This window comes from Daucus carota, chromosome 3 (genome assembly GCF_001625215.2).
Source record: "Daucus carota subsp. sativus chromosome 3, DH1 v3.0, whole genome shotgun sequence".
NCBI lineage: Eukaryota > Viridiplantae > Streptophyta > Magnoliopsida > Apiales > Apiaceae > Daucus > Daucus carota.
In genome coordinates, this window is record NC_030383.2 from 5,460,179 (window position 1) to 5,487,750 (window position 27,572).

The window sequence follows — 27,572 nt, forward strand, 5'->3', positions numbered from 1 at the left end:
CATGACGGATGGAATATTATACTACAAAAATAAAAGTAAACATGCAAAAGCCGGTGTGAGAATCTTAATGCATCGAGGTCAAAACATAACGAACAAACCGTTAAAAATAATGAATTACGCATATTTGTGCCTTCTTCAAGTCTATTCTCCACTCAACCAAGATACTATCACTCATATATTCGGCCTGTTACCACTGTATTAGTAAAAAAATGTGGTTTAAATTTTAATTTAGGTTAATCCATTGAAATTGACGACCTAAGATTTAAACTGAAGCACAGAACAATGTTATCATCACTCCACTGGGTCCATGCACACTCTACTAGTAGTTTAATAAACCGTGATTACCAGGTCAGATAAAATTAAATTGCGGTCCGGCCATCCCAATCAAACAATTTTATTATACATCATCCGCTTCCGAAATGTACGAAACTTGTAGCATATTATTCCTTCGTCTCCTTCATAATATAAGATATTTCTCGTGTTAATTATTTTTATTTACACAAAAAAATTTGTTGCCAAATATATTTACGCATGCAGAAACTTCTCATCCTAATAAAATTAGAATCAATAAAAATTCGTCGTCTAATTAAAACTAATTATTAGACTGTGCTAATAAGCACAAATTATTCATGCAATAAACCTTTCAATTTACTGTAATGCCAGCTTTCTGGTCCAAACTTTGTATATAGTCTCACACATGCACTGTCTCAGTATGTCTATCACACCATCTATCTCAATTCTCAAATGCAGCAGCTATATATAGCCATCTAATCCTCGACAACAATCTAGATCGAATGTGCATATAATTTATCACTAAACCGTCACTACATTCAATGGCATCCTTCGAGTCCTCCATGTCTTTTAAAAGCAATTGCAGCAGCTCCTTGCCACCTCTCCTCGCCGCCGCCAACTACACCACCATACCCTCGCCGCTCAGTGAGCTCACTCAGCTACACAACGAGAACACTCTTCTCAACAATCCCTCCGAGCTATCCTCCTGGGTCGACTCATTACTCACCGAGTTCAACCAGCCCACTTCGATAAATAACATCACGGCGTGGAACGATTACAATACGACATCCTATTGTAATATTCGGCAAATAATTGAAGAAGATTCCAGCATTCGGCTGGTCCATGTTTTGATGTCATGTGCCGACTCAGTCCAACGTGGGACCCTCTCAGTGGCTAGCGCGCTTCTCGAGGAGTTACAGGTTTTGTTGTCACGTGTTAATAGTGAGTTCGGGTTCGGTAAAGTGGCGGCCTACTTCATCGACGCGCTGAGCCGCCGAGTCTTCAAGCCGCTCGAACGAAGCCTCGGCTCGGCGTTCGAAAACGAGGTTTTGTACCACCATTTTTACGAAGCGTGCCCATATCTAAAATTCGCTCACTTCACTTCGAATCAAGCCATTTTGGAAGCTTTTGATGGTCAGGCTTGTGTCCACGTCATAGATTTTAATTTGATGCAAGGCCTGCAATGGCCTGCTTTGATCCAAGCTCTAGCTCTGAGGCCCAACGGGCCTCCTACGCTTCGAATAACCGGTATCGGCCCGGTTTCACTTGACGGTCATGATCCGCTCCGTGAAACCGGGCTCAGGTTAGCCCAACTGGCTCGGTCCGTAAATGTTCGATTCGCATTTCGTGGAGTAGCAGCCTCGAATATCGATGATGTCAAGTTATGGATGTTACAAGTTGATCCGAAAGAGGCTGTGGCAGTGAATTGTATAATGCAACTTCACAAGTTACTTGACGATCCGAGCCGAATCGACAGTGTGCTTAAATTGATTCATAGTTTGGACCCGAAAATTGTGACTCTAGTAGAGCAAGACACGAACCACAACCAACCTGATTTTTCGGACAAGTTCAGGGAAGCATTGGACTATTACTCGACGATGTTCGACTCGTTGGAGGCCTGCAAGGGGCCTCAGAAATGGTTGGCTGAAATTTACATCCAGAGGGAAATATGTAGTGTGGTCTGTTGTGCCGAGATGCATGAACCATTAGCTCAGTGGAGAGAAAGGATGAGTAGGAATGGGTTCACATCGGTCTGCCTAGGTGCCAATGCATATAAGCAAGCAAACATGTTGTTAACGGTTTTTTCGGCCCAGGGTGGTTACAGGGTGGATGAGAGTGAAGGGTGTCTGAAATTAGGCTGGCATAACCGTCCTCTCATTGCGGCCTCGGCTTGGCGCCCGAATCCTCGTCTGTAGATTTTGTATTAGGCTTTTTAGTTTCGGTAGTTTCTTTTAGCTTGTGTCTCAATTTACCAGAACTGTTTTCTTGGATTATGGCACTAAAATTAGTATTTATGTAATGCATCTGAAGATATGTACCCAATTTATGTATAAAATGCAGTGAAATATATTCATGATGATCCCTAAGTTGCCAGTATATTTTGGTGTGATCAGATTCTATGAGAAAATTAGCCAGTACTTGGCACCATTAGATCAGGGCTTAAGAATATGACAATACTGAATCGTTGCTCTAAAAACATGTAATTTGGTGTTATTGATCTGGAAAACAAGTATAAACCAATCCACTAGGGGCTGAGATACAATCACGGTCACTATACTAAGATCTCCGACACGAGCATACAGAACAATTGATCATTGTTCATCCATAACAACAAATATAACTCATGTGGATTATGCAGGTTATTCTTCCGTCTGGAGTGGCAGTCATTCCACCTGGTAAGTTACAAGAATGGTTGCTGTATTGACACCAAGTCACAAGAATAATTGCCCATTACACTGAAGCATGGATCCCCTGTTCATCATTAATCAACACTAATGTTCCTTTTCCATTGCCCGGACAAGATTCTTGGTAGTCATTTGATCTTGGACCAAATTATTAGTTGCACTAGGAATTCTTATATTAAATCTCGTAAAATAATTTTGTGCATAATTGTTATGACGACGCTGACAAGTGTTTTATAATCTTTGATTTACTGAATTTTTTTTAAATCTTTGATTTATTGAAATTTTGTCGATTAATTCCATAAAAATTTTATTACACTCTAATTCAATTAGAAATCTATTATCTATTATTCATTGAAAAATCTCTGATTTTAAATGAGGATCATATTTAAAAATTCAGTTTCCATCTCACTCTACCTAACTTAAAAATTCACACCTAATTTCAAAAAAATACTATGTTATATGAATTGAACTTTTCTACTACCAAATCTATACCTACTAACACTCTGGCAACCCAAAATAATAAATAAATTTCTGATTTATTAATATGCAAATATATGTTCTGTAACTAAATAGTTTAATTTCCAGAGATTTTACTCGGGTATCTTTAACAAGTTTAAAACACTTGAAATGTTTGCTTGGTCTGATCCTAAACAACACTGGACATTCATCCACTCTCTAACATATGAACACCAATGGCTTCTCTCTATATTCCCCCAACTCAATATATCCATAATCATCATCCTTTAAACTCCAAATTGTCTATCAAAGTTTCACTAAACCATCTACTTAAAGTCCAAAAATACAAGCCTCACAATAAGCACGTCTCTCCTCAGTGCAAAGCTGGTCAAATTCAAGAAGCTTTAGAGTGTCTCTCCAATGTGGGCCCCAATAATTTTGCAAATAAACCCAAAATCTATGGAGACATTCTTCAAGAATGTGTGTACGGACGAGACTTCCTGTTGGGTCAGCAAATACATGCCAGTATTATAAAAAAGGGTGAGTCTTTAGCTAAAAATGATTATGTAGAGACCAAGTTGGTGATTTTTTATGCTAAGTGTGATGCTTTAGAGGCTGCTAATGTGTTATTTAAAGGTGTTATAGAACGTAATGTGTTTTCTTGGGCTGCAATTATTGGTCTTTATTGTAGATTGGGCTATTGTAATGAAGCTTTGTTGGGTTTCTGTGCAATGTTAGAAGATGGTGTTTTGGGTGATAATTTTGTTTTGCCTAATGTTCTTAAGGCTTGTGGTGCTGTAATGCTGATTGGATTTGGGAAAGGGGTTCATGGGTATGTGGTGAAATTGGGTTTCCAAGATTGTGTTTTTGCGGCTAGTAGTCTTGTTGATATGTATGGGAAATGTGGCTATATTGGTGAAGCAAGGAAGGTGTTTGATGGTATGTTTGAGAGGAATGTAGTTGCGTGGAATTCAATGATTTCGAGCTGTGTTCAAAATGGCTTGAATGAGGAAGCAATTGGGATTTTTTATGATATGAGAATGGAGGGATTGGAACCAACTCGTGTTACGATGGTGGGGTTTCTTTCTGCTTCAGCGAGCATTTGTGCTGTTGAGGAGGGTAAACAAGCTCATGCTATGGCATTGTTAAGTGGGATGGATTTAGATGATATTTTGGGTACTTCGATAATTAATTTTTATTCCAAGGTTGGTTTGATCGAAGATGCTGAGCTAGTTTTTAGGAGGATGCTCAAGAAAGATGTTGTTACTTGGAATCTGCTGATATCTTGTTATGTGCAGCACAGCCAAGCTGAGAGAGGGATCCAATTGTGCCGACAAATGAGGTTAGAAAACTTTAATTATGATTCTGTTACACTGGTCTCTATATTATCGGCCTTAGCTGAATTGAAAAGTCTAAAACTTGGCAGAGAAGCACATTGTTATTGTATTAAAAATGACCTTGTATGTGATGTGGCTGTTATGAGTAGCACTGTAGATATGTATGCTAATTGTGAGAGAATCAATGTTGCGAGGAAAGTTTTTGACTACACCGAGAAAAGAGACCTTGCATTGTGGAATACAATTTTGGCTGCTTATGCAGAAATTGGAATGAGTGGCGAGACCTTGAGTTTGTTTTATCAGATGCAGTTGGAGGGGCTTCCACCAAATGTGATATCATGGAATTTAGTAATACTAAGTTTATTGAGAAATGAACGTGTCAATGAGGCAATGGATATCTTTAGAGAAATGCAATCCGTTGGAATTGTGCCTAACCTAATAACTTATACTACAATTATCACTGCTCTGGTTAGGAATGGATCAAGCAATGAGGCAATCACGCTATTTTGTAAAATGATGGAAGAAGGAATACAGCCAGACATTTTAAGCATTAGCTGTATACTATCAGCTTGTAAGCTTACTGCATCATTACGGTGTGGAAAGGCTGTTCACAGTTATATTTTTAGACATAATGTTTTCTTAACAGTTCAGCTTGCAACATCTCTTGTCGATATGTATGCTGAATGCGGGAATTTACACCAAGCAAAAATGGTGTTTGATATGGTTGTACCCAAGCAACTGCCCTTGTATAATGCAATGATATCTGGTTATGCATTGCATGGATTTGCTAAAGAAGCACTTGTACTTTTTAAACATATGCTGGAGGAGGGTATTGAACCAGACAGCATAACATTTACCCGTGTCTTATCAGCATGCAGCCATGCTGGGCTAATGAAGGAAGGTCTGGAGATTTTTGCAGATATGGTCTCAGAGTACCATGTAAAGCCAAGTAAGGAGCATTATGGTTGTGTTGTTGATCTTCTTTCTAGGTGTGGAAATTTGCATGATGCATCTCAGTTTATGTAAAGAATGCCATTTGAGCCTGATGCACCTATATAGGCCTCCCTGCTTGCTGCTTGTAGAGACTATATTGAAATTGAACTTGGGTAAAAAATAGCAGAGTAATTAACAAACCTGGAACCAAGTCACTCAAGAAGCTCTTTCAAATGCCGCTACTGGAATGTGTGATAAGATGTCAGAATGAGGGCTTTTATAAAAGAGAAGGGCCTGATAAAGGCTCCTGGGTGCAGTTGGACTCAGATCCGAGAAGATCTTTATGTGTTTTTTCCTGGTGACAGATTCACTCAAAAACAGAAGAAATTAATGCATCATGGCCTCGTTGGCTTTAAATCGATTGAAAATGCACATGCTGGATTATGAATCATTTGATTATCTTGATAGTGAAGCTAAAATTTCTATTCTTGACCACGGTAATTAAGCACCATAATTTAATCAGTGTGATTCATACAAGCTGGAGATGGATTATCATTATCGACCAATGCTGTGTTCATGGTGGCAGCTGCGTTGAAATTTAGGTAATTTCGTTTACAAAAAAATTGTACATGCATCTGGGCTTAACAGATCCTGTTGATATTTGAGATTTGTTAGAACAGTATATTTCTTGGCATTTCTAGAAGCTTGCAAATCTGCTAATTACTTATGATAATATTGTAGATAATGTTCCTCAATAAAAGAGTCTCTCATTGACCACAGAGAATGATGATTACATACTTTTTTCATCTTGTTATGCTATGCATAAATATTGGAAAGATAACTTAATCGCATTGTGTGTCCTGCAGTGTGTTATTGTTATATTGATCGTATTATTGTTATGCATACAAGTTATGCTAAAGTCTCTCCTTGATAGGGGTGGCAAAAACTGACACGACCCGAAACCCGACACGAACCCGACTCGAAAAAATACGAATTAGGGTCGGGGTTTTTATAATTCGGGTCGGGTTCGGGTCAGGTAAATTTGTACCCGAAATTTTCGGGTCATTTTCGGGTAGACCCGAATTACCCGAACCCGACCTGTTTTAATTTTATCATTTTATATAAATATATAATATATATAATATATATAATATAAGCGGTATACAGACTACAGATATACATTTTGGGCCCAATCTTCAGCCCACTTTACCAAACCTGACTTTTGATTCTACAGCAATCTAACCCTAAAACTATCGTATCGCCTCCTTCTCCTCTCTCCAGTTTGTTTGTCAAATACAGTAACCCCCTCCCCTGTTTCTTTCTTTTGCTTCACCATTTATTCACCCTTTTTCTTTTGCTTTTCTTTAACTGAGTCTCGTAGTGAGTCAGCTGAGTGCGTTGTTTAAATTGTTGATCGATCTCGTTGTTTTGAATGCCGAGTCAGTTGTGTGTTTTGCTTTTCGTCGAGTCTGAATTAGTTTTGTTGCCGAGTATAACATCTGTTCTTCATTACTGTTTGTCTATTGTGTAACAAAATTCTTGCAAGAATGTAATTTAATTTCCAAGCTCTGCTGTCAATATAAAATTTTTGATTTTTAGGTGCTATTGGGTCGGGTTCGTGTCTGTTCGTGTCGGGTTGTTTCGGGTCAGACACGACCCATTTTTTACTCGTGTCAAACAGGTCGGGTTCGGGTAAAATCAACCTACAACAGGTCGGGTTCGTGTCTATTTTTTTTACCCGATTCGGGTCGGGTCGTGTTCGGGTCGAGTTAAAAAAAAAACCAGGTAGGTTCAACCCGACACGAACCCGACCCATTACCCGAAATTGCCACCCCTACCTTGACCACAAAGAATGATGCCTTGCAAGTCCCTTCAAGACATAATTTAATCATATTGTGTGTTATGCAGTGTATTATGGTTACCACAATAAGAATGTGCATGAAATTCATTTCTTCTTGATATATAAATATATTGTATTGTGCTGAATAACATATTGAATCTGTTATAGCAAGTGAAAGCAGCTCATCAAACATAAAATCAGTGGAAAATCTAGGATGTACATAAAGGGATGAACATTTGAATGACCCGAGTTCTGGAGACCACCCCATGTGCAAATCTTAGTGGTTTAATTTCAACAGGTGGGTCAAGAGGAATTATATGATAGGTCTCACATGCCTAGAAGCTTATTATTTCTCTCGACTTTTGACACATTTTCCAGAAAAAGGAGGTGAGCTGATATGTTAGGTCTCCTTCTTGTCCTTCCCTTTTTCTCCTCTCCCTCCATAACCGAAAAACAGAATTACTCATAAATTAAGATTAGAGATACATAATGATCGTTACTAGCATAGTAGTTTAGTGGATACATCTAATCCCTCGTCAAAAAGGGTCTAGGATTCGAGTTTTGTGTGAAGAAAATGTGTGCACATATATGAGTATTTAAATTTCTGCGAAGAACATTGAAGTAAGCTTGGATATATGAGGATTACTGATGCACAATATCTAATTCATGTGCAGTTTGATGTTTCCTTTGGAAAGTGCTGCGTATTGTATTCACATGTAAATATCATGCATGTGGAAAAAGTCACTCGTCTTGCTGGAGCACTGGACCACTACTGTTTTTAGCTGGATGTGCAAGCAAAGAACAAAGTGATCTTCAAGTTTCAAACCCAGGTGGGGAACGAGTTTGTACTTCGTATGCATCATTATTAGATTTGAGTATGGTTCTTGCTTTGCAGTTTGCAAGTTGAAAGCATGGTGTAGTCATGGTTCTAAAAATCCCCGATTAATCATCTGCAAAGTGTCTCGCCGATTCGATTTTTAATCACTATAATATATTTCTTAAATAAACTATTATAATATTTTTCTTAAATAAAATATTATATATTGTATATTAAACTAATATATTATTATAATATTATAATATATCTGATTTTTAATCTGATTAATGCTGCCAATTAGTTCATGATTATTTGATCAGCACCTCTACGGATTAACACGATTCTCAATTTTTTATGATGATTATTGTAATTCGATCAAAAAACATTCACTTATCTTTAGGCAGAACCTAGCTAGTACATTCTCATCTACTCTTGGTAATTACCAACGATAAATCGTAGACATGGACCATCTCGTATTCAAGAAAGAAGAAACGATTATGCAATTTACGATTGCAAGTCGACATAAAATCCTCAACTGTCATCTAAAATCATTGTGCTTGTGGGTGCCAGTGGAACTGAATGCATCATCTACCAGAAATAATACATGGGCCGCATAGAGCTACCAAAACGGGGGATACATTAATTTATAATTAATTAGTTGACTTGTAGTCGTGGCTTTCACGGTAGAAAAACAGTGTGCAAGGGGTATTTCTGTTGATTCTGTTCCAAGAAGGAAAGAGATGAGGGGTGATGTTGAAGCTGCCAACTAGCTTTAGTTCCACATGTAGGAGCACAGAATAAACATAAGCATCGACTTGTCTGCCTAACTAGTACACTACTGAAAATTATATCAACGATCAAGCTATTACCTATGAATGCTTGTGAGTGAAGTTAGGTCATGCTTTTATGGATTTATCTGTTTCTAAATTGTGATACTGTTTAATATGAAGATGGTACATATACATATATAAATTATATATATGGGCTCATGATCAAATACAAACCACTCTTAAAATAAAAACTAAAAACCACTATTTAAACTCCTATAATTACTAAATGCACTCAACTAAAATAAAACAGCAATTAATAAAACCCACCCACCCAGATGTGCCCCGATCAAATTTCACCCACGCCATCATCTCTTCAGCACAAACTTTATCCCTCCCTCTCCTCATCCTCATTATCTTCTTTCTCTCTGCCATCAGGCCCATCACCAACTGAGTTTCTCTTCGTCATCACCACCTCCGTCCTTTCCCTCCATTGATCTGTTTTCAACGATCTCTCTCTCTCAATCTCGTGAACGATTAGACTCTGTCATGGATTATAATGTTGTTAAAATTTCGATAAACCCGTTGATCTATTTACAAAAATTGATGATTTCTGCTGTACAAATTAGTGATATGCGCTTCAGAAATTAGTGATATTCTCTTTAGAATTTAGTGATTTTGTGTTGCAAAACTTGGTGAAAACTTCTAGAAATTGGGGAAAATCTCCAGATCTGTTCTTGTACTTGATTCTGGTGGTGGTGGCGGTGGTGGAGATGGTGGAGGTGGCTGCGGAGATGAAGGTGGTGGACATGACAGGAGTTAATGGAGGTGCCGTAGGTGGAGGTGGTGGTGGAGGAGATGAAGAAAGAGAATGTGGAGGTGGGTTGGATTCGTTGGGTGTAGATATAGTGAAGGCGAACATGGAGGGGCGGCGGGGCGGCGGACATGAATGGGCTGGTGAAGTTGCTGGAAGTGAAGGTGGAGGCAGGTTGGGTTGGAGAAGAAGTGGGGTTGTGAGAGAATTTAGTGATATTCTCCTTAGAATTTAGTGATATTTCAGCTGGGTTTTTAGTTTTTAGAATAAGGAGGTTTGTAGTGGAGTAGTACTTTATATATATGTTACATTCATGTACAAAGATGTATAATATACCACTCCTCCATCCCTTTCATTTCTTAATAGGGAAAATAGATTTTTTTGCCACTCAACTTATAGCGTTTTTAGAAACTTACCACCCAACTTATTTATTTTTGCTTTTAGTCACTAATGTTAGGTTTGGTTTTATTTTTAGCCACCAACTTAGGTTCGGATTTGATTACGAGCATTATAATAATTTTTTGTAGCATCATTTATACATAGTGATAGTATGTAATATTTTGATGATGTGTCGTATGTTTATATCTTTATGTATAGCAATAATAATATAAAATGAGCCGATGAAAATTAAAATTAGGTAAAATCATAATTAGATTCCAAAAATTCAATAAATCATGAATATGAAATTAATGGCTTCAAACAATTGACCTCCGCTCATAAGATAAAGTGTAATTGAGTAATATGACGCATCACCTTTCGCAATTAAAGTTTCAATCGACTAGCTCAGTCTAAGATCTCTTTTAAATTTATCTTCAAAAATTTTAATAACTTTGTCTTATTACAATTTTCAAGATAAATAAATAGAGATGAAAACTTAATTTTCGATGATTGTCCTTTATATATAATACATCATTTTATATTATTATTACTCCCTCTGTCCCTCTCATCAGTTTACAGTTTTTTCTACTGCTTAGCACGTATTTAAGACTCTTATAAAACATAGTTCCATAACTTATTTTCGTGATTTTTTTTGTGTGTAAAAATTCAAATGCTGAATTTTCATTCGGGAAAAAAAATAAAGTTATATTTGAAACTACATCTTTTAAAGGACATAAAATGCGTGTAACATTCTTATCATCCAAGGTAAACGGCCTTGGAGACATAAAAAGTACTATATATAAAAAATACAAACATATATCAAATTATCAAAATATTACAGATTACCACTATATTTTAATAATGCTACACATAACATGTAATGCTAATAATTAAATCCGAACGTAACTTCAGTGACAAAAAAAAGCTGAATCTAACACTAGTGAGTAAAATAAAAAAAATTATAGTTGAGTGGTTATTTTCTAAAGACGCAATAAGTTTAGCGGCAAAAAAAATTATGATAATACTAGTAATCAAATCTGAACCTAAGTTAGTGGCTAAAAAAAAAAACCAAACCTAACATTAGTGACTAAAAGAAAAAATAAATTAGTTGGGTGGTAAGTTTCTAAAAACGCTATAAGTTGAGTGGCAAAAAAATCTATTTTCCCTTCTTAATATTTCTTTTTTACTGCTTAACACGCATTTTAATGCGCGGCGCATTAAAGTGTGTGTCGAGCCTCCGTCCCCCAATGTTAAGAATTGATATATTTTTTAATTTCTATTATTTTATCTTTCATGTATCTAGGAAAATATATAACCCCAGTGAGATTGGCCTAGTGCAGAGATTGTTAAAAAAATTGTGATCAAAGGTTTGATCTCGGTCTGCATACATTTCAAGCATGAGTTATATATATATAACTTTATTATTCATTAGCCTAAACGGTTTTTGTCCGATGAATAAAACTAGTCAGCTCTGTCCATGTATACTATACCACCAACAATTTTATTTCTAGTTTAAAAATATTTAATTCCATGTTTAATTTGGATTCTCCTTAAATACTCTATCACTCTTTGCGGGTGGCTGTGATAAAGGAACAGCAGATTATGAATCATGCTATGGCCAAGAATGATGTGTTTATTACCTGCCCATCACTCATGTCATATTGTCATTTATATATCCATATCTATTAATTTATGTGTAAAGAATCAAACAATTTCTTATCGATAGTCCCACACATGGTCCATAACACCTTTATATTTTGGCACATCACTAGTCCCACCCTGCGATTAAAAGAGAGAAATTCAATAAAGCAGCAAGCATAGCTTAAAGCTTCGGTGCCAAGAGGCTTGGCACCAAATTATTGGATCCCTGTTCTGCTCCTTGCTGCCTGGGGCCTAATCGACGAACTTTATTTCTGCGAAAAAATTTAATAGTATAAATTTGGAAAATGAAAAATAGTAGTTAGAGAAGTTATAGACTTTCTTCTTTTGCATGAAAATGTAGGAGCTCCACGACAAATTGGTCTTGCAATTCCAATACTTGTAATATCAGTGGGTAAGTTGTATAAAAAATTGGCCTGTCCAGCTTCTGTTGACGCATCTTGCAATCAAAGTTATTCTTCTTTTCAAATATTAAAGTTGATTTCTTTTTATTAGAATAAGTGGACTTTGTATTCCATTACTTTATAACTATTTTAGTGACAAATATAGTAAATGAATCGGAATTTTGGGGTGTTTGTCTCGGCTTATAAGTCCAACTTTCATATTTATAGGTCAGAATCAATTTATTCATACTGTAAGGAATTTATAAGTCAAATCCCAACTTATAAGTCACAATTTAAGAAATTGAAAATCTTAACCTTTTTTTATTGACTTATTTTTTATTTTTTATTTTACAAATATGTAGAGGACCACTTAATAAGATATTTATAATAATTAATTATTATATTAATAAATTTTATATTTAATTAATTATACACAACAAAAAACTAATCCACTCACAAAAATTAAAAATTATTTTCATTTATAAATAATACATAATTTTTTAAGCTGCACCAAGCAACTCATGTAGCGATTGCACCATGGATCAGTCTGGTATATACTGTATAGGGTTAATAATCAAGTGAGTCACCAAAGTGAACTCAATGTATCAAGTTGGTCACTGAACTCAAAACCGTCTCAAATTGGTCACTTAAGTCAGTTACATGTATCTTTAAATACGAGTTCAAAGAATAAAAGTATTATTTACATAGATTTACACATTATTCTTGAATGTTACCACAACTTAGGACAAGGTTATGACTTCTAGCATTTATGAAAATATATTTAGTTTTTATCAAGTTTATTTGTTATTTATTTTTAATTAAAACAAAGGAATTAACTATATAATAAAAGATAAATAACAAATAAACTTAATAAAATCTAAATATATTATCATAAATAGTAGCATAACCTTGTACTAAGTTGTCGTAACATTTAAAAATAATGTGTAAATCTATGTAAATAATACTTTTATTCCTTGAATTCGTATTTAAAGATACATGTAACTGACTTAAGTGACCAATTTGAGATGGTTTTGAGTTCAGTGATCAACTTGATACATTGAGTCCACTTTGCTGACTCACTTGATTATTAACCCATACTGTATATATGATCACTGTCTCACCGGGCCACCGGCAGTCTTGACTAGTTGACTCACAGCAGCTAATAATATATACTGTATTTGCTTGTCTCTCCGTATGTTTTTTTGTTTTTGAGGGAAATTTTTTAAGTTGGTTATTCTAGAAGAACTACAGAAATTATTGAGCTGTCTCTAAAAAAGAGAGGTAAAAAAGCAAATTATTGAGCGTTACTCTGTGCTTAGTAAAAAGGTTTTGAAGTTGTTTTATTAAATAAACTTGAAATGTTTAATTTATGTGACTAATGAATGTGCAAATATTAAAATTTTCACCAATTGATTGGTGCTTGAGTATATTAATTATAATGTACTCCTATATGAAATAACATGGGGTTGCAAAGGGAAGGGAAATACAGCTGGTTTGGAGATTTGGCGAAAACAGAAATAAAAGTATAAAACCGCTAATCGCTACTCCCTCCGTCTCTTAATACTTTTCCTGTTTGTCCTTTTCACGTTTGCCAATGCACACTTTTAATCATTCATATCTTCAATTTCGTGTTAGTATTAAATATAAAAATTTCATTGTATTAAAATACTCATAAATACGAATCCAACGAAATCACTCATGACGGTCCTATAGATTATGCGTAAATTAGTAATTTGTCTCATGTCATGAATAGTTCCGACATTTTAAACGGAAAATGTAAAAAGAACCAGAGGAAGTATACCATTACACTTTCGGTGCACAAAAACTTGTGCACTCGTTGGACTCCCAAGAAACCTCGGATACCAAATAAAAAAATGTTCTGCTCCTTGTTCTGCTATTCTCTTCATTTATATATTCGGTCCTGTCTCATTTTAGTTGTCACATTTCTTTTTTTTTTTTGGTTAAATTGACTAATTTTTGAACAAAGATTATAAGTCATTCTTTCATTATTTTAAAAAACTGAAAATTACATATTAAAGTAGATTAAAAATTATTTCCGGTGACATTTTTTTTTTCAATTGATAAAATATTACTCCCTCCATCCCAAATTAGATGAGTTAGTTGACTTTGGGCACGTAACTTAAGGTGCATTGACTGTATAGTTTCGAAATTTATTTTTTTAATTTTTCTTTTGTAAATGAAAATTTCATATTTAAATTTTTATTTGTAAAAATAAAATTTCAAAAACAAGTAATGTAGCTATGCGGTCAATGGACTTTAAAGTGCATGCCCGAAATCAACGAGCTCATCTAATTTGGGATGGAAGGAGTAATAAATTTCGATCAAACTTTGGTCAATTTGACCGGCATAAAACCAAAAACATCTATAAAATTATGAAATCAAATATATTAGATTGCGTTTGTAAATACGTATTTTATTTTAAATTTCAAATTTCAAATTACATGATTTGATGTGTCATTTTCAGACTCAATTTTATACTAGCATTTTAATATCTTGAATTTTAAATGAAACTCAAATCCAACTTTTTTCATATATCCAGACATATCATTTAATTAAATTTAGGATTTGAAATAAGATTCTCACATTCTCGAACAGACCATTAGGGAATTCATGTACATTTGTCGATGCCTTATATTTGTAGTCTATGGTTATTTCCAGCCGACATATCACATAAGAAGTATCTTTAAAATAAATAAATTACAAAAGGGATGAATTTGTAATAGATACTTGCACCAAATGACCAATAAAGGCCTTTTTTCGTTTATTAATATATAAATTTAATAAATTTAATAAAACAAACAGTGTGAATAACGAGTAAACAATGGAACTGAAATGATCAAATGACCCATATGCATGAATGAGAATGGTAACTGGTAAGCATAGCCGATTGCAGAAAGTCCAAAGCCGGCCACTCTGTTTCCCACCTGTACATCACTCGACCTCTATGTGCACAAATCTCAACTTGATGCTTTAATTTTGATTTTTTTATCTACATCAAACCATCTATTTTTTGGTCAATTTATTGTTGAATAAGAAAGTACTTTTACATATTTTCTCTTGTTTAATAGTTTTTTGGAGACAACAAATTTTTGATTTTTGGATGAACCCTGATACATAAATAAAATTTGTCAATTCTAATAAAATAACGAAAATTTTGAAGTGAAATTATGTTATATTTGCACTCTGCTTTTATCCCTTTAAAGAATTCTATCCCACGAATAGGAGTGAAAATGTGTTCGAGCCGGACAAGATTTTACAGCCTGCTTCCAACGACAAAAACTCTTTTCTTACATCATCAGAATGTATTTTACAGGTGGGTCAACAACTGAGGTCCACATCACTTCATCCAAAACGTGGACCCACATCGTGTCTCCACGTTGCGGGCCTTGCGACATCTCAATTCTCGACTGGTAAGTGGTACAGTAACTGGTAAGTCCTTTTCTTTTTCTTTTATTCATCACTCTTGTTTCGCTTTATTTATCCTCGTGCTTTCGTTCTCATTCCCACTTTGTGCCTTCTTTCACATTTTCCGACTCTCGTGTCTTTCGTTCTTATTCCCGATCTCATATCTTTCGTTCTCATTCCTGATTTATTACAACTCTGTGCCTTCTTTCTCATTTTCGACTCACCATATCCTCCATTCTCATTTTCGATTTTTATGAAAATCATCGCAAATCCCAAATGCTGCCAGAAGGATAATCACGCATGAAAAGAACCCCTTAAACTTGAGAGCAAATTTCGCAAGTTGGTTGTGCTTCTTTTTTCCATTTTATTGCACAGCCCCTCAACTATAGGTTTGGTTGAAACATGATAAATTGCAACATTAACATATGAAGCTGTTATCAATATGCGAATAATGTGAATTATAAGCTTTTCAGATAGGAAAAATGGACTTAAAATGATAAAAACTGAACAAACTGAACATCAACAATATGGTCAATTTGAAGCTGGCTGGCTCACCAAACTTCCTCTTCCCCATAGAAACAATTTTAAACCCCCTCTCTCTCCCAGTAAAAATAATTGAAAGATTCTTTTCTCCAAGATAAATATAAAGCAAACTAACTAAAAAATGTAATAAACAAAGAACATAGTGGTACGTCCAAGTCGGACCCCAAAATAGCTGCACAAGTTTTAAAATTCCCCCAGAACATTGTTATTTTATGGAGTGGCACTACGGGGTGGTGTTCTAGACTCTTGCGGTGGCGTTTGACCGTCTGATCCTTTCGACGGATCATCAGACGACTGTCGTAACCCGCCATCATCAGTTTCACTTCTATTCATGTCCTCGATCATCCTCACGACTTCTGGCATTGCTGGCCGTTGATCGGGTACAGTAGCTACACAAGCCATTGCAATTTGTAACAACTGTACCATCTCTTCCTCAATGTTATGGTACCTCATCAACTCTACGTCGAAGACTTCAGCAGTCCATTCTTCTCTAACCACTGATTGGACCCACCTGGGCAAATCAATGCCCTCTTCACCTAATGAAGCTTGGTTAGGTGCTTTTCCTGTGAGTAGCTCTAGCAAAAGCACTCCAAAACTGTACACATCAGACTTAAATGTGGGCTTGCGAGTTTCTAGGACCTCCGGCGCACGGTAGCCGGCAACGCGATGGTTAGGTTGGCTGGAGTTGCCAAATAGTGGGCTGAGGCCAAAGTCTGATACAGCAGCGTCATGGTGGTCTTGTTGGCGGAGGAGAACATTAGAGGATTTTATGTTGCCATGGACTACTTTTGCTGACACATGTAGGTGAGCTATACCTCTTGCAGCGCTTGTGGCTATTCTCATCCGGTTGTCCCAGTCTAGAGGCGTACGCCCTGAGCCTCTGCTACCTGCAAAACATTGAGCGAGAGGGATTCCAGTTATTGGTGCATCAGTTTAAATTCCGAGAGTCTCTCTGGACAAAGTACACACTTCTTAGGATATAAATCGAAATCTAGGTTAGGTCAGTGGTCACAATGTCTTGTAAGATCCGAAACACACGACTTCATTCAAATATTAGTAAGTTCTAGAATGACAAGAAATTCACATCCTACTCCAGTGCACTAGAATTGGTAAACTCTGTGGACATAGTGGATCTTACTGAGATCAACTCTAGTCAACAATTAACTCACAAGTGAATTTAATAAGTGTTGCATAGGTCTTTGGACCCCCCACCCCACATGTAAATTGAATAATTGGCATTAGTTACCAGGCAGACTGGCAGAGTATCTTCAATAACAATACTACTACTGTAGACCTGTGGCACACACATAATATAGGGTTGGAATTTGGACACAAATATTTTTTATAAAGTTGATGTAAATTATCTACTCTTTAATCATTGAAAAGACAACGTTATAGATAAGCAATGGTGCTTTTGTTTGGGGAAAGACTTTCTTCATCATAATTCAAAAAAAGCAGGAAATGCATTGATCATGTCGGTAGAAATATACTATTATGTTGAGTGTGTACAAAAAAACATTATTGTACTATATTGTTCCGGTGAAGAGTGTATTTGAAGTTTAAAAAACATTATGCTTTACTGTACATAAAACAATACATGTAAACCTTAAAACTCGATTTGGGTCCTTTGCAAATATAGAGAATGTTGGAAACAAAAACACTAGCAGCGCTATCCCCGCTGGTAATGTAACATGACATTTGTAAACAATCCATATGCATATATCACACGGTACACCCAAAAAATGTTTTTGTTAATAATCTACATGCTTTGTCATCCCACATTCATGCTCCTAGGAGTATCCATCTACTGAAAGAGCTAGTGTAGTATTTAATTTCACATGTTGACTGCAAATTTAGCTCAGTTTCCCCATTTTGATATACAGACATGTATTCATACTACAGCAAAAATATAGTAAATCAATCAACTTGGTTAAGAACACATTCATCCAAAATGTAGAAATTAGGGATGGCAACATCACAAAAACACATGACATCTATCTGCATAGACAAAACTCGAAAAATGACTCAAACATAGCTCAACTAACCTAAGGTATGATCCCAAATGAGATCCAGACGGTAACTTGTTCAATCGTATCTATCCTATTTCCATGTAAGTTTAAACACAGAAATGGAAACAATTAGGAATTAACACACAATCTAAAATCCAAAATTGCAGAAAGATAAAGGATAGTAGAGTTCATACCATGAAGAAGAGCAGATAAGCTACCAGCAGGCATATAATCTGAAACTAGCAATTTCTCATCTTTCGAAAAGTAAAAAGCCCGAAGAGGCACCACATTATCACTCTTAATCTTCCCCAAACTCTCCATTTGCGTTTCAAACTCTTTCTTACTAACCACAACATCCTTCAACCTCTTAACGACCACGGTAGTCCCTTCCTCCAACACGGCCTTATACGAGGTACCAACGCTCCCTTTCCCCAACACTTCAGCTGAAGCTCTCAACAAATCCTCCAAATCAAAACTATACAATCCCTCACTCAAGAACACTAGCTTATTCCTCTCCCCTCCTCCTTCACCCGATCCTGTGACATCGTCTTTCGAGGACGAGGTCCCGGCTTCAGCTCCAGCTGGAACCGCCCTTGTCCCAGCCACCGGCTTAGGCTCTTTTGGTGATCGTGTCCTGTTCTTTCGCTTGATCAAACAGAAAATGCAACATAAGAGTAAGAGAATTAGCAATGCTGCTGCGCCTAATGCAATGCCGATAATTGCTCCGGTAGAGAGCTTTTTCGATTTCTTTCGAGACGGGGATTGGGAATTTGGGGGGTTTGGTGATGGGGTTGGGGAGGGGAAAAATGGGTTGCACGCCGGCAATGGGCCGCCGCATAAATCTACATTTCCGGCGAAAGACGGCGCCGAAAATCTCGCCAATGACTTGGGAATCGAGCCTGATAAATGGTTGTTTGACACATTGAAATTTACTATACTTGGTGTGTTTATGCTCGGAATCATGCCGGAGAAATTGTTGTTCTCGAGGAATATTCCGGTGAGTTGAGTTAAGTTGTTGACGGAAAATGGGATTTTTCCGGTGAAGGCGTTGGAAGAGAGATCCAAACGGACTAACCGAGTTAGACTGAGTAGACTCGGTGGGAACTCGGAGCTGAACTCGTTGTTTTGGAGGTAAAGGCTCCGCAGGAGCTTCAGGTTCGAGAAATCCGGTGGGAGTGAACCGGTGAGTCCATTGGACCGGAGACTCAGAACTCGGAGCTGAGTCAAGTTACCGAGTGTGTTCGGTGGGATTGAGCCAACTAAGCCAACACCGGGTAGCCGTAGAGTAGACACGTAGGACTGAGTGTCGTCGCATATGACTCCGACCCAGTTGCAAACCGAGTCCGACTCGTTCCATTTAATGGTGTTCTTGTGTGGGAGCTTTGAGATGAAAGCAAGGAGAGCTTGCTTGTCTTGAGTCGGCTCCGAGTCGACTCGGACACTATGCTGTAATAACAAAGCAAAAACCGAAAAAACAATAAGTTTCATCATTTTTATTGATTATTTTGAGCAAAAAGGAGGTTTCGTATGTTTGATTATTGGAATGGAGGGGAATGGTGCGAAGATTTCGGAGATTCGGCGATAAGAATATCCCGGCGAGTTAGCATGACTCAGTGACTCAGTGACTCAGTGAGTGAGAGAGGGAGAGGCCAGAGAGTGATGCAAAGGTGAGATTTTTGTTTTTGTAAGGATGGAGAGAGACAGAGGAGTATGATATCACGAGAAAAAAGCAAAGGTCTAAAATAATAACACAGGTGTATATAAATTTAATTACTAATAAATAAATAATAAAGAAATGAAAAAGAGAGAATATGTGCTGGCAGGCATAGTAGTGGAAAGAAGCTCATAAAGCTCCTGCCAAGTGGTGTTGTGCACTAATAACAATTGTTGTTGAAGCTTTATAGTTACGATTTTATTGTTACTTGTTTGGTCGGAAGCTTATTTATGGTCATTTTGTTAAGATGAAGTAGTAGTAGTATCTAATTTATGCATTAATTATATCAGGTTTAATTATCGGTGGTTACTGGTGCATTTCTGGTAACTGACTTGATACTTATTAGGGGTGTACACGGTTCGGGTTGGGCGGGTTGAGGGAATTTATCGACCCAAACCAATTAAGTCGGGTTTTCAAAATTTCAACCCAACCCAGACCGTATAAATTTGTAACCCAAACCAATTTGTAGTACTTCGGTTTGGTTCGGTTTGGATTGGATTGGTTTGGTTGAGTTAATAAATATTATAAACTGATGCTCAACTCTTTACTCCCCTATGCGTACCAGTATAATCACATCAGACTACTCTGGTAAAACTGAAACATGTAACTTAAATACTCCCTCTGTCCCTCTCATTTCTTTACAGTTACTATTTTGGGATGTCCCTCTCATTTCTTTACATCACCATAAATAGTAAGTTTTTTCAATCATTACACCCACTATCTTCCCCCACTATCTCATATTTAACAATAAAAACTACTATTACACCCACTACTTTCCTCCACTATCTCAAATCTATTATTAAATATTGATGGGTCCCACCACTTTACCCACTTTTCATCTAACTTTACTCATTTTTCATACTTTGTCTTGGTTTCCGTGTCCCCCTCCAATGTAAACAATTGAGGGGGACGGAGGGAGTATTTTATAATAAATTTTCTTGGGTAGGTTAAGAAACTTTACCTTCCGAAACATTGCAGAAGATATACCATTTGGTGAACAATAATCATATATTTGTAACACTAATCACTAATTTAGACAACATGATATATTTAAAATATATTCAGGGTGCTGGGCTATGCATATATATATATATATATAATATTTGAAATATTTTATTTTTTATTCGGGTTGGTTTGGTTCGGCCTAAAAATATTCAAACCCGTAACCAACCCAATTTAATCGGGTTTATATTTTTTTTTAAACCAAATACATATCGGGTTAAAAAAATCGGGTTGGTTCGGTCGAAAAGTGATTGGTTCGGGTTGGTTTGGTCGGTTTTACGAAACCGTGTACACCCCTAATACTTATATCTGTATGGACACACAATCTATTAATTTGTGCAACTGATTTTGTGTTAGCAAAAAATTGATCGAAGGAATTGACATTCACCCTCCTTGTTATTCAGTCTCGCTCAGAAACCAAACAAAAGTTATGGTGTTTCTGATATGAAGTTTAAAATTTTAATATACATATTCAAATAGTGTGACGTTGGGTATAATACGACGTTGGGTATAATCGTTGTCTAAATGAGATCGGTAAGAGCATCTCCAACGGCGTTGGTTATAATCGTTGGCTAAATTGGACCTGTAAGACTTTATGTAAAATTTGCTGAACCGGTAACACATTTTGCTTCAATGGTATTGGCTATCTTGGTTGGCTATAATTTAAAAATAGTATGTTATTAATATTTCAAATTGTTAAAATAGAATATATCAGTTCAATATGGTAATAAATGATGTGCAATCTTCCTACAGATTTTTTTACAGACCTGTAGAGGTTCGACAAATTTAGCCATCCATAGGAGGTTGGCTAAAATTATGGACAACAGGTGGGCGTGGTTGGAGTGTACTTTTTTGACGATGTTGGCTATAATTTTTAATTATGGTATGCCAACTCACATTTTAGCTAAGGGTACTCTATGGTTGGAGATGCTCTAAGAGCAAGTCCAACACTATGCTAAGGGGTTCCTAAAAATATTATAAAATAATATGTCTTAGTGATTTAGCACAAGATTTAGCACATGAGCTCCAATAGTACTCCCTATATTCATTCCCTATTATTATAATAATATTAAATTTAAACAACTTTGGTGTGGAGGAGAGAGGGAAATGATGTGGAGAAGAGAGAGAAATGAATATTTTAATGATAAAAATAGTTTAGGAGTGGCTAGCATATTCTAAAAATAGGGAAGGGGAAGCTTGTGCTAGTGATTTAGCACATCACTAGCATAGTGTTGGAGTGCAATTTTATCCCATATTCCTTATTTTTGGATTTAAGACTTGATTTAGCACACCTATTGGACTTGCTCCAAGACATTATGTAAAATTTGTTGAATTTGTAAGACATTTTGCTTCAGTGACATTGACTATATTGTTGATTATAATTTAAAAATAGTATGTTATTAATATTTTAAATTGTTAAAATTGAATATACTATAGATTTCTTACAGACCTGTAGAGGTTCGACAAATTTAGCCATTTCATAAGAGCGTCTTCAACATCGTTGGCTAAATGAGACATGTAAGACGTTATGTAAAATTTGCTGAATTTGTGAGACATTTTGCTTCAATGGTATTGGCTATATTGGTTGGCTATAATTTAAAAATAGTATGTTATTAATATTTTAGATTGTTAAAATAGAATATATCAATTTAATATGGTAATAAATGATGTGCAATCTTCCTACAGATTTCTTACAGACCTGTAAAGGTTCGACAAATTTAGTCATCCATAGGAGATTGGCTAAATTTATAGACAACAGCTGGGCATGGTTGGAGTTGAGAGTTATTGGTTAAATTTTTTTATTTTAAGTATGCCAACTCACCTTTTACCCAAAGGATTTCGATGGTTGGAGATGCTCTAAGAGGCTGGCTAAAATTATAGATGCTCTAAGAGGCTGGCTAAAATTATAGACAACGGCTGACTATGATTGGAGTATGAATTTTTCAAGCTGTTGGCTAAATTTTTTATTTTTGGCATGTCAACTCATATTTTAGCTAAAGGTTTTGAATGGTTGGAGATGATCTAAGAATAATGTTACAAAATAATATAATATTCAAAAATATATGGTGATAGAAGGGTATGTATTTTGTTTTTCCTTATTTCATACTAGTTGTCAAAGCCGCGCTTCGCGGCGGCATAAAATAGCTATTCATAAATTATGAAATAGAATAATATAAAGAAGTTGTAATAATAGTGGCGTAAATATTGTAGAAATACGTAAAAGATGAAAATTTTAATATAATGTAAAATAAACTATCCACTACTGAAACCAAATAGCAGTTACCTCAAATTGTATGATTGATACTAAGTAATGTTATCCTATCTAAATCTTAAACTTAAAAATAGGCTTGTATAAATCTTAAACTTAAAAATAGGCTTGTATAGAACAATGTTTGATTTCTAATTTGCGTCTCCATTATCATTAGCATCATCATCATCATCATCATCCAGCACCACCATCTTCCTCCTTTTCCTAACCTCGACAGTAGGTTTCACTCCACCTTCCACCTTGTTGCCGCCACTTTCCTCTGCGTCATCTATCATGCTTGCTTTCCTTTTCCCACATTCGCGAGGAGGTTCCATTCCATCATTGCATGTGAGTTTGTCTTTGACATTGGCACGAATCTACATATATTAAATTGTGTTAGAACTAACAGTAAATAGAATATCAATATCGGGAGGAAGATACTTTCATTATATAGTTATTAACTATGAACATACCTCAAGGGCCTTCTTTGACTCATATTCATGTTCCAAACACTTCCTTGGCTCATATGTCTCAGACACGGTGTAGTTTGCATATCCTTGTTTGAAGTTATAATGATTCAATCTCAACCTGTATATGAATTCCTTGCCTATAAGTGTATTTAGCTCTTTGGGAAGATCACTATCGCCGGAAGTCAATTTATTAACCAATTTTTTGGCGGAAGTGTCGAGTAAGCGCTCGACTATGTTGTTGAATAAAGTGAGAGTTGTAGTTCCAGTGTGATCTTTAATGTGTACGTGTACTTTGAACCTGCAAGTGCAAGAATTGAAATATAAATTGAATACGTCAAACATGAATCTCTAACGCATACCGAGAGAGTAAGACAACTTACATCACAAGAGGATAATCAATAATTTTGTTACAGCACTTGTAATCTCCGTCCTCTGCTTCGACTTTTTTCCCACATGATTTGCAGGCTACATAGTACCACCCAAATTGGTTATCGATCTCAAATATCTCCCCTTTCACGGTAACAACATATTCCTGTTTAGACGTTTACAAAATGTAATATCAGTTACCGTACGGAGCATATATGTCAAGGTGTATGTTGTTAGAAGTTGGCAACGAAAAAGTGTTACCTACAGATCCTCACTCCACTTGGAATCCACCAGCTCTTTAATACTCATCCGGTGAAAGAACATCTTTTCTTCGAGTGTGTATTTATTTGAATTAGAGCTCTCAATAAACTTCAATTTTGTAGAGTGTTGTGCAAATCTCTCTCGGAGTGTCATCACATATGGGATGTCCAAATTCATGTATATCTTGCTGTTGTTTGTTGAGTTGAAAGAGACGGCACCTGTATCATGACATCATTGAGATGTAAGATGATTGGAATTAAGCTAAGCATATGTATGTTGGTTTTTGCCCGTACTTAATAAGTGCATGAAGTATATAACCCTTTGTATAATTTTTGTAATTTTTTGACAGGATATAGATAAATAGCTAAAGAATAGTAATCATAAAAGAGATGTAATTCTAAGTAGTTAAGAAATATTAATCTTAACAGAAATATAACAGCTAAAACTTATGAAATTCTAAGTAGTTAATAAGTAGGAATATTAAAAGAGAAGAGAGATAATTCTAAACAGTTAAGAAATAGTAATCATAAAAGAAATATAATAAATAAAATCTATGAAATTCTAAGTGGTTAAGAAATAGGAATGTTAAAAGAAATATAATAGTTAAAATATACGAATTAAACATGAATATAATTATTATTGTTTTAAAAGAAATATAATTATTAAGAAACATGAATCATAAATCAAAAAAGTGAATACTTTAATTTGACGTGGCGTTTCTAGAATTGTTGGATTTAGTCTTATAATTTTCTTAATTAAATTTCTAATAAAAGATAATATTATAATCTAAAAATCATAAAAGGAGTAGAATTATATTTATTGCTTAGAATCCCATTTATTATTTAGAAAAGGAATAGAATTATATTTATTTAATATAACAATCACAGAACAAATATACATGTCATGTTAAAAGGAACTCCATTGGTGGTTGTTACCTTTGAATTTCTTAATTGTCGTTGATGTAACAATTATGATATGAGGGCTGTCTTCTTCTTTGTATATTTTTGGGTCGAACTGCTCGATGTGCTTTCCCCACAGAGTAATAGTTGCATTGACTGAGCTGTTGAAAATTAGAAAATTGGATTCATTAGCTGTCTGTGAATAAAGCATACACATATAATAGATTTGGGTAGTTTGTTGATGGTCGGAAGAGCGTGTGTTTTTGGTTCTATATACTGTGTATAACTTACTGGTTTGTTATGATATGAAGATCTCTCTTCTTCCAGTTGTTCCCTACGATATCAACTTCGCCAATACCAGACAGAAGACCCACAACATCTGCACCATTATCATAGAATAAATATTAGTTTTGTAATGGTTGGATGTCCAATTATGCTGATAGATATCTCCGTGAATGCGTATGTAAATAGATTTGCTTTAAACCTGTTAGTATAGCTGGGTCATTCAATCTTGATTCAATGTCATCAGGCATCACAAACTGGAAGCCATGCCTTGGAATCTGAACAGTGTCTTCTTGAAGCTTTTTCGGGGATGTTGTAGCTAAGAATATGCACTTGAATTCACTTGAGAGAGGCCTGTAATCTCCTGTAGCTTTTACGACTTGCAGATTTTTGATGCTATAAGTCGATCCTTCCTGCAGAAGATGTCTAAAGCGAGAAGCTAGGTGTTTCTTGATTGTTGCATGCATGAGGTTTTCCTGCAACAAAGACTCAATGTATATAACTCTGGTGGGTGTAATCTTAAATAAATGTAATTTGCAGATATATATAATCATGTGGACATACCTTCTCGTCGATGAATATCATGTCAATACTAATGAGTTCCCCATTTTTCTGAGGATTGGTTGAATCCCAGAGTCTGCAGATCCTTACCCTGATTCTCCAGGTGTCATGAGTGTCGTTTAAATCTTTCAACATAGTGTATTCCATTGTTAAGGGTATGATGGTTTGCTGTATAAAAATCGAGGTGCTGTGTGTTATATGTAGGGATGGTTGTACATGAGTTGCTTATATAGAGGTTTTTTTAAACAGAAGAGTAGTCAGAATTGTGCATGGAATCAGACTTCTGTGTGGACTCTGTTTTCTAATCATGGGGAAGTAGTTTTCTAATAAGGCTTGAACTTGTTTTAATGTAACTGCGAAGTCTAATCACGTTAGGTTCATATTATTATCCTAGTCAGGAGTGTGGGATGTTCTTCTAGTCAATCACTATGAAGGAATGAAAATAAATATAACAAAAAATCCCTCAGAGCACTGATAGGATTTGATCAATATTCAAGTTCTAAGCTGCATTAAAGAGCCATGCCATTCCTTACTTTTTTCTGATTCTGATGCTCTGAGGTTGGCAAGTTAGATTTAGTGATGCAAATAGAAACCGGAAACAAATAATGCATATAGTGTTTAATTTATTTTTAAAAATAAAACGGAGTTGCTGTATTTATTTCAATAGTTTAATAAATTGTTATAAATAATTCTTTTGTCAAATTTTTTTTAAATTTTAAAAAACATGTATATTAAACAGGGTTTGTTTTTATTTTGATTTTTTTTGCGACACAAATAGGTTATAATTTATTTTTAATAGAATATTTACATCGATTATGAAATTTAATAGGGTAAATTTTTTAGGTTTCTCATAAAGTTTTTTGAATAATACATTAAAAATGTATATTATTTCTCACATTTATTTTTGAATTAGTAAAATACCTATATTTTATTTTTACATTAGTAGTTGGAAGATATGCTTTTATTTGTTTTTTAAATATTTTGTTTAACTGTCAAAATTGCTTAGATATTTTGCGATATAATTGGATAACAAATATAGAATTCTTGTGAATAGAATAGAAATAATAAATTTGTAAGCTTCGATTATTGAATTAATTAATGATTTTGGTGTTCATAAAAATATGTTGACTACAAATGACAAAATTTTCTTAAACATATTGTCCAAAATGTATTGACATTTAATTAATATATTATCATATATTTAATTATGTTATGTGTGATCATTAATTATATACTGTAGGTGTGTGTTATTCACTGACTTTAGATTTTTAAGGTTTGTAGAAATCTTGTATTGTGGAAAAAAATGCAAAGGAATCTTATATGGTTTCACATATAAATGGCCACATTAATCACGTGGAATCAAAAAAAAATTTTTAAACAAAATAGTATTGAAGCCATCTGGATAGGGAAATTGTACTCAGTGATTAGCTGAAGCTTCCTTTAAGGTCATCAATATGTATAGAGATAAAACTCCGTGGCTGCATTACTATCCCTGTGCAATCATAGAACAAAATATGCGGACATTATGTGGCATCTCTACTATCATTTTTCCATCAGAAACCACTAACATAAGTTAGATTTCAGAAGATGTTTAAATCTCTATTAGAGCATAGACGTTTTGCTCCAAATAGGAATCTTGCAGCATAAATTGCAGCACTGGACATCCCAGTAGTTTGATGTAGAGATATGATCAAAAGAAAATAAAATTATA

General features: G+C 35.3%; 5 protein-coding genes across 5 annotated transcripts; 2 read left to right on the plus strand and 3 right to left on the minus strand.

Annotated features, from left to right (window-relative positions):
- The first annotated feature begins 656 nt into the window (after positions 1-656).
- On the plus strand, positions 657-2,388 carry LOC108211695 (protein SLENDER RICE1-LIKE 1). The gene has a single exon (XM_017383364.2). It carries the CDS (start codon positions 834-836, stop codon positions 2,205-2,207), a length of 1,374 nt encoding a protein of 457 aa, XP_017238853.1. The 5' UTR covers positions 657-833; the 3' UTR covers positions 2,208-2,388.
- A 903-nt stretch (positions 2,389-3,291) lies between these two features.
- Positions 3,292-8,211, plus strand: LOC108203638 (pentatricopeptide repeat-containing protein At5g55740, chloroplastic). Its single transcript, XM_064090637.1, is given in 2 exon segments — positions 3,292-7,649; positions 7,937-8,211. A coding segment is annotated over 1 exon segment (2,481 nt). The 5' UTR covers positions 3,292-3,388; the 3' UTR covers positions 5,870-7,649; positions 7,937-8,211.
- A 7,769-nt stretch (positions 8,212-15,980) lies between these two features.
- On the minus strand, positions 15,981-19,814 carry LOC108214667 (probable inactive receptor kinase At2g26730). The gene is made up of 2 exons (XM_017386797.2): positions 18,253-19,814; positions 15,981-16,936 (listed from the first exon to the last, which is right to left on the minus strand). Exons 1-2 carry the CDS (start codon positions 19,547-19,549, stop codon positions 16,260-16,262), a joined length of 1,974 nt encoding a protein of 657 aa, XP_017242286.1. The 5' UTR covers positions 19,550-19,814; the 3' UTR covers positions 15,981-16,259.
- Positions 19,815-23,024: 3,210 nt separating this feature from the next.
- LOC108213764 (uncharacterized) lies at positions 23,025-24,032 on the minus strand. The gene is made up of 3 exons (XM_017385555.2): positions 23,873-24,032; positions 23,496-23,790; positions 23,025-23,399 (listed from the first exon to the last, which is right to left on the minus strand). Coding segments are annotated over exons 1-3 (522 nt in total). The 5' UTR covers positions 23,875-24,032; the 3' UTR covers positions 23,025-23,174.
- An 87-nt stretch (positions 24,033-24,119) lies between these two features.
- Positions 24,120-26,008, minus strand: LOC135151357 (uncharacterized). Its single transcript, XM_064089754.1, has 5 exons — positions 25,865-26,008; positions 25,503-25,776; positions 25,310-25,397; positions 25,055-25,179; positions 24,120-24,337 (listed from the first exon to the last, which is right to left on the minus strand). Exons 1-5 carry the CDS (start codon positions 26,006-26,008, stop codon positions 24,120-24,122), a joined length of 849 nt encoding a protein of 282 aa, XP_063945824.1.
- Positions 26,009-27,572: the final 1,564 nt, after the last annotated feature.

Bases quoted from the DNA above. Each gene is read 5' to 3' on its own strand.
- LOC108214667 (XM_017386797.2), bottom strand. From the start codon at position 19,549: ATGATGAAACTTATTGTTTTTTCGGTTTTTGCTTTGTTATTACAGCAT. The intron at 16,937-18,252 runs GTATGAACTCTA...AATGTTTTGCAG, and splicing joins CTTATCTGCTCTTCTTCATG to GTAGCAGAGGCTCAGGGCGT.
- LOC108213764 (XM_017385555.2), bottom strand. The intron at 23,400-23,495 runs GTATGTTCATAG...TAATATATGTAG, and splicing joins AGTCAAAGAAGGCCCTTGAG to ATTCGTGCCAATGTCAAAGA.
- LOC135151357 (XM_064089754.1), bottom strand. From the start codon at position 26,008: ATGGAATACACTATGTTGAAAGATTTAAACGACACTCATGACACCTGG. The intron at 25,180-25,309 runs GTAAGTTATACA...AATTTTCAACAG, and splicing joins CTTCATATCATAACAAACCA to CTCAGTCAATGCAACTATTA. The intron at 24,338-25,054 runs GTAACAACCACC...GTCATGATACAG, and splicing joins GACAATTAAGAAATTCAAAG to GTGCCGTCTCTTTCAACTCA.
- LOC108211695 (XM_017383364.2), top strand. From the start codon at position 834: ATGGCATCCTTCGAGTCCTCCATGTCTTTTAAAAGCAATTGCAGCAGC.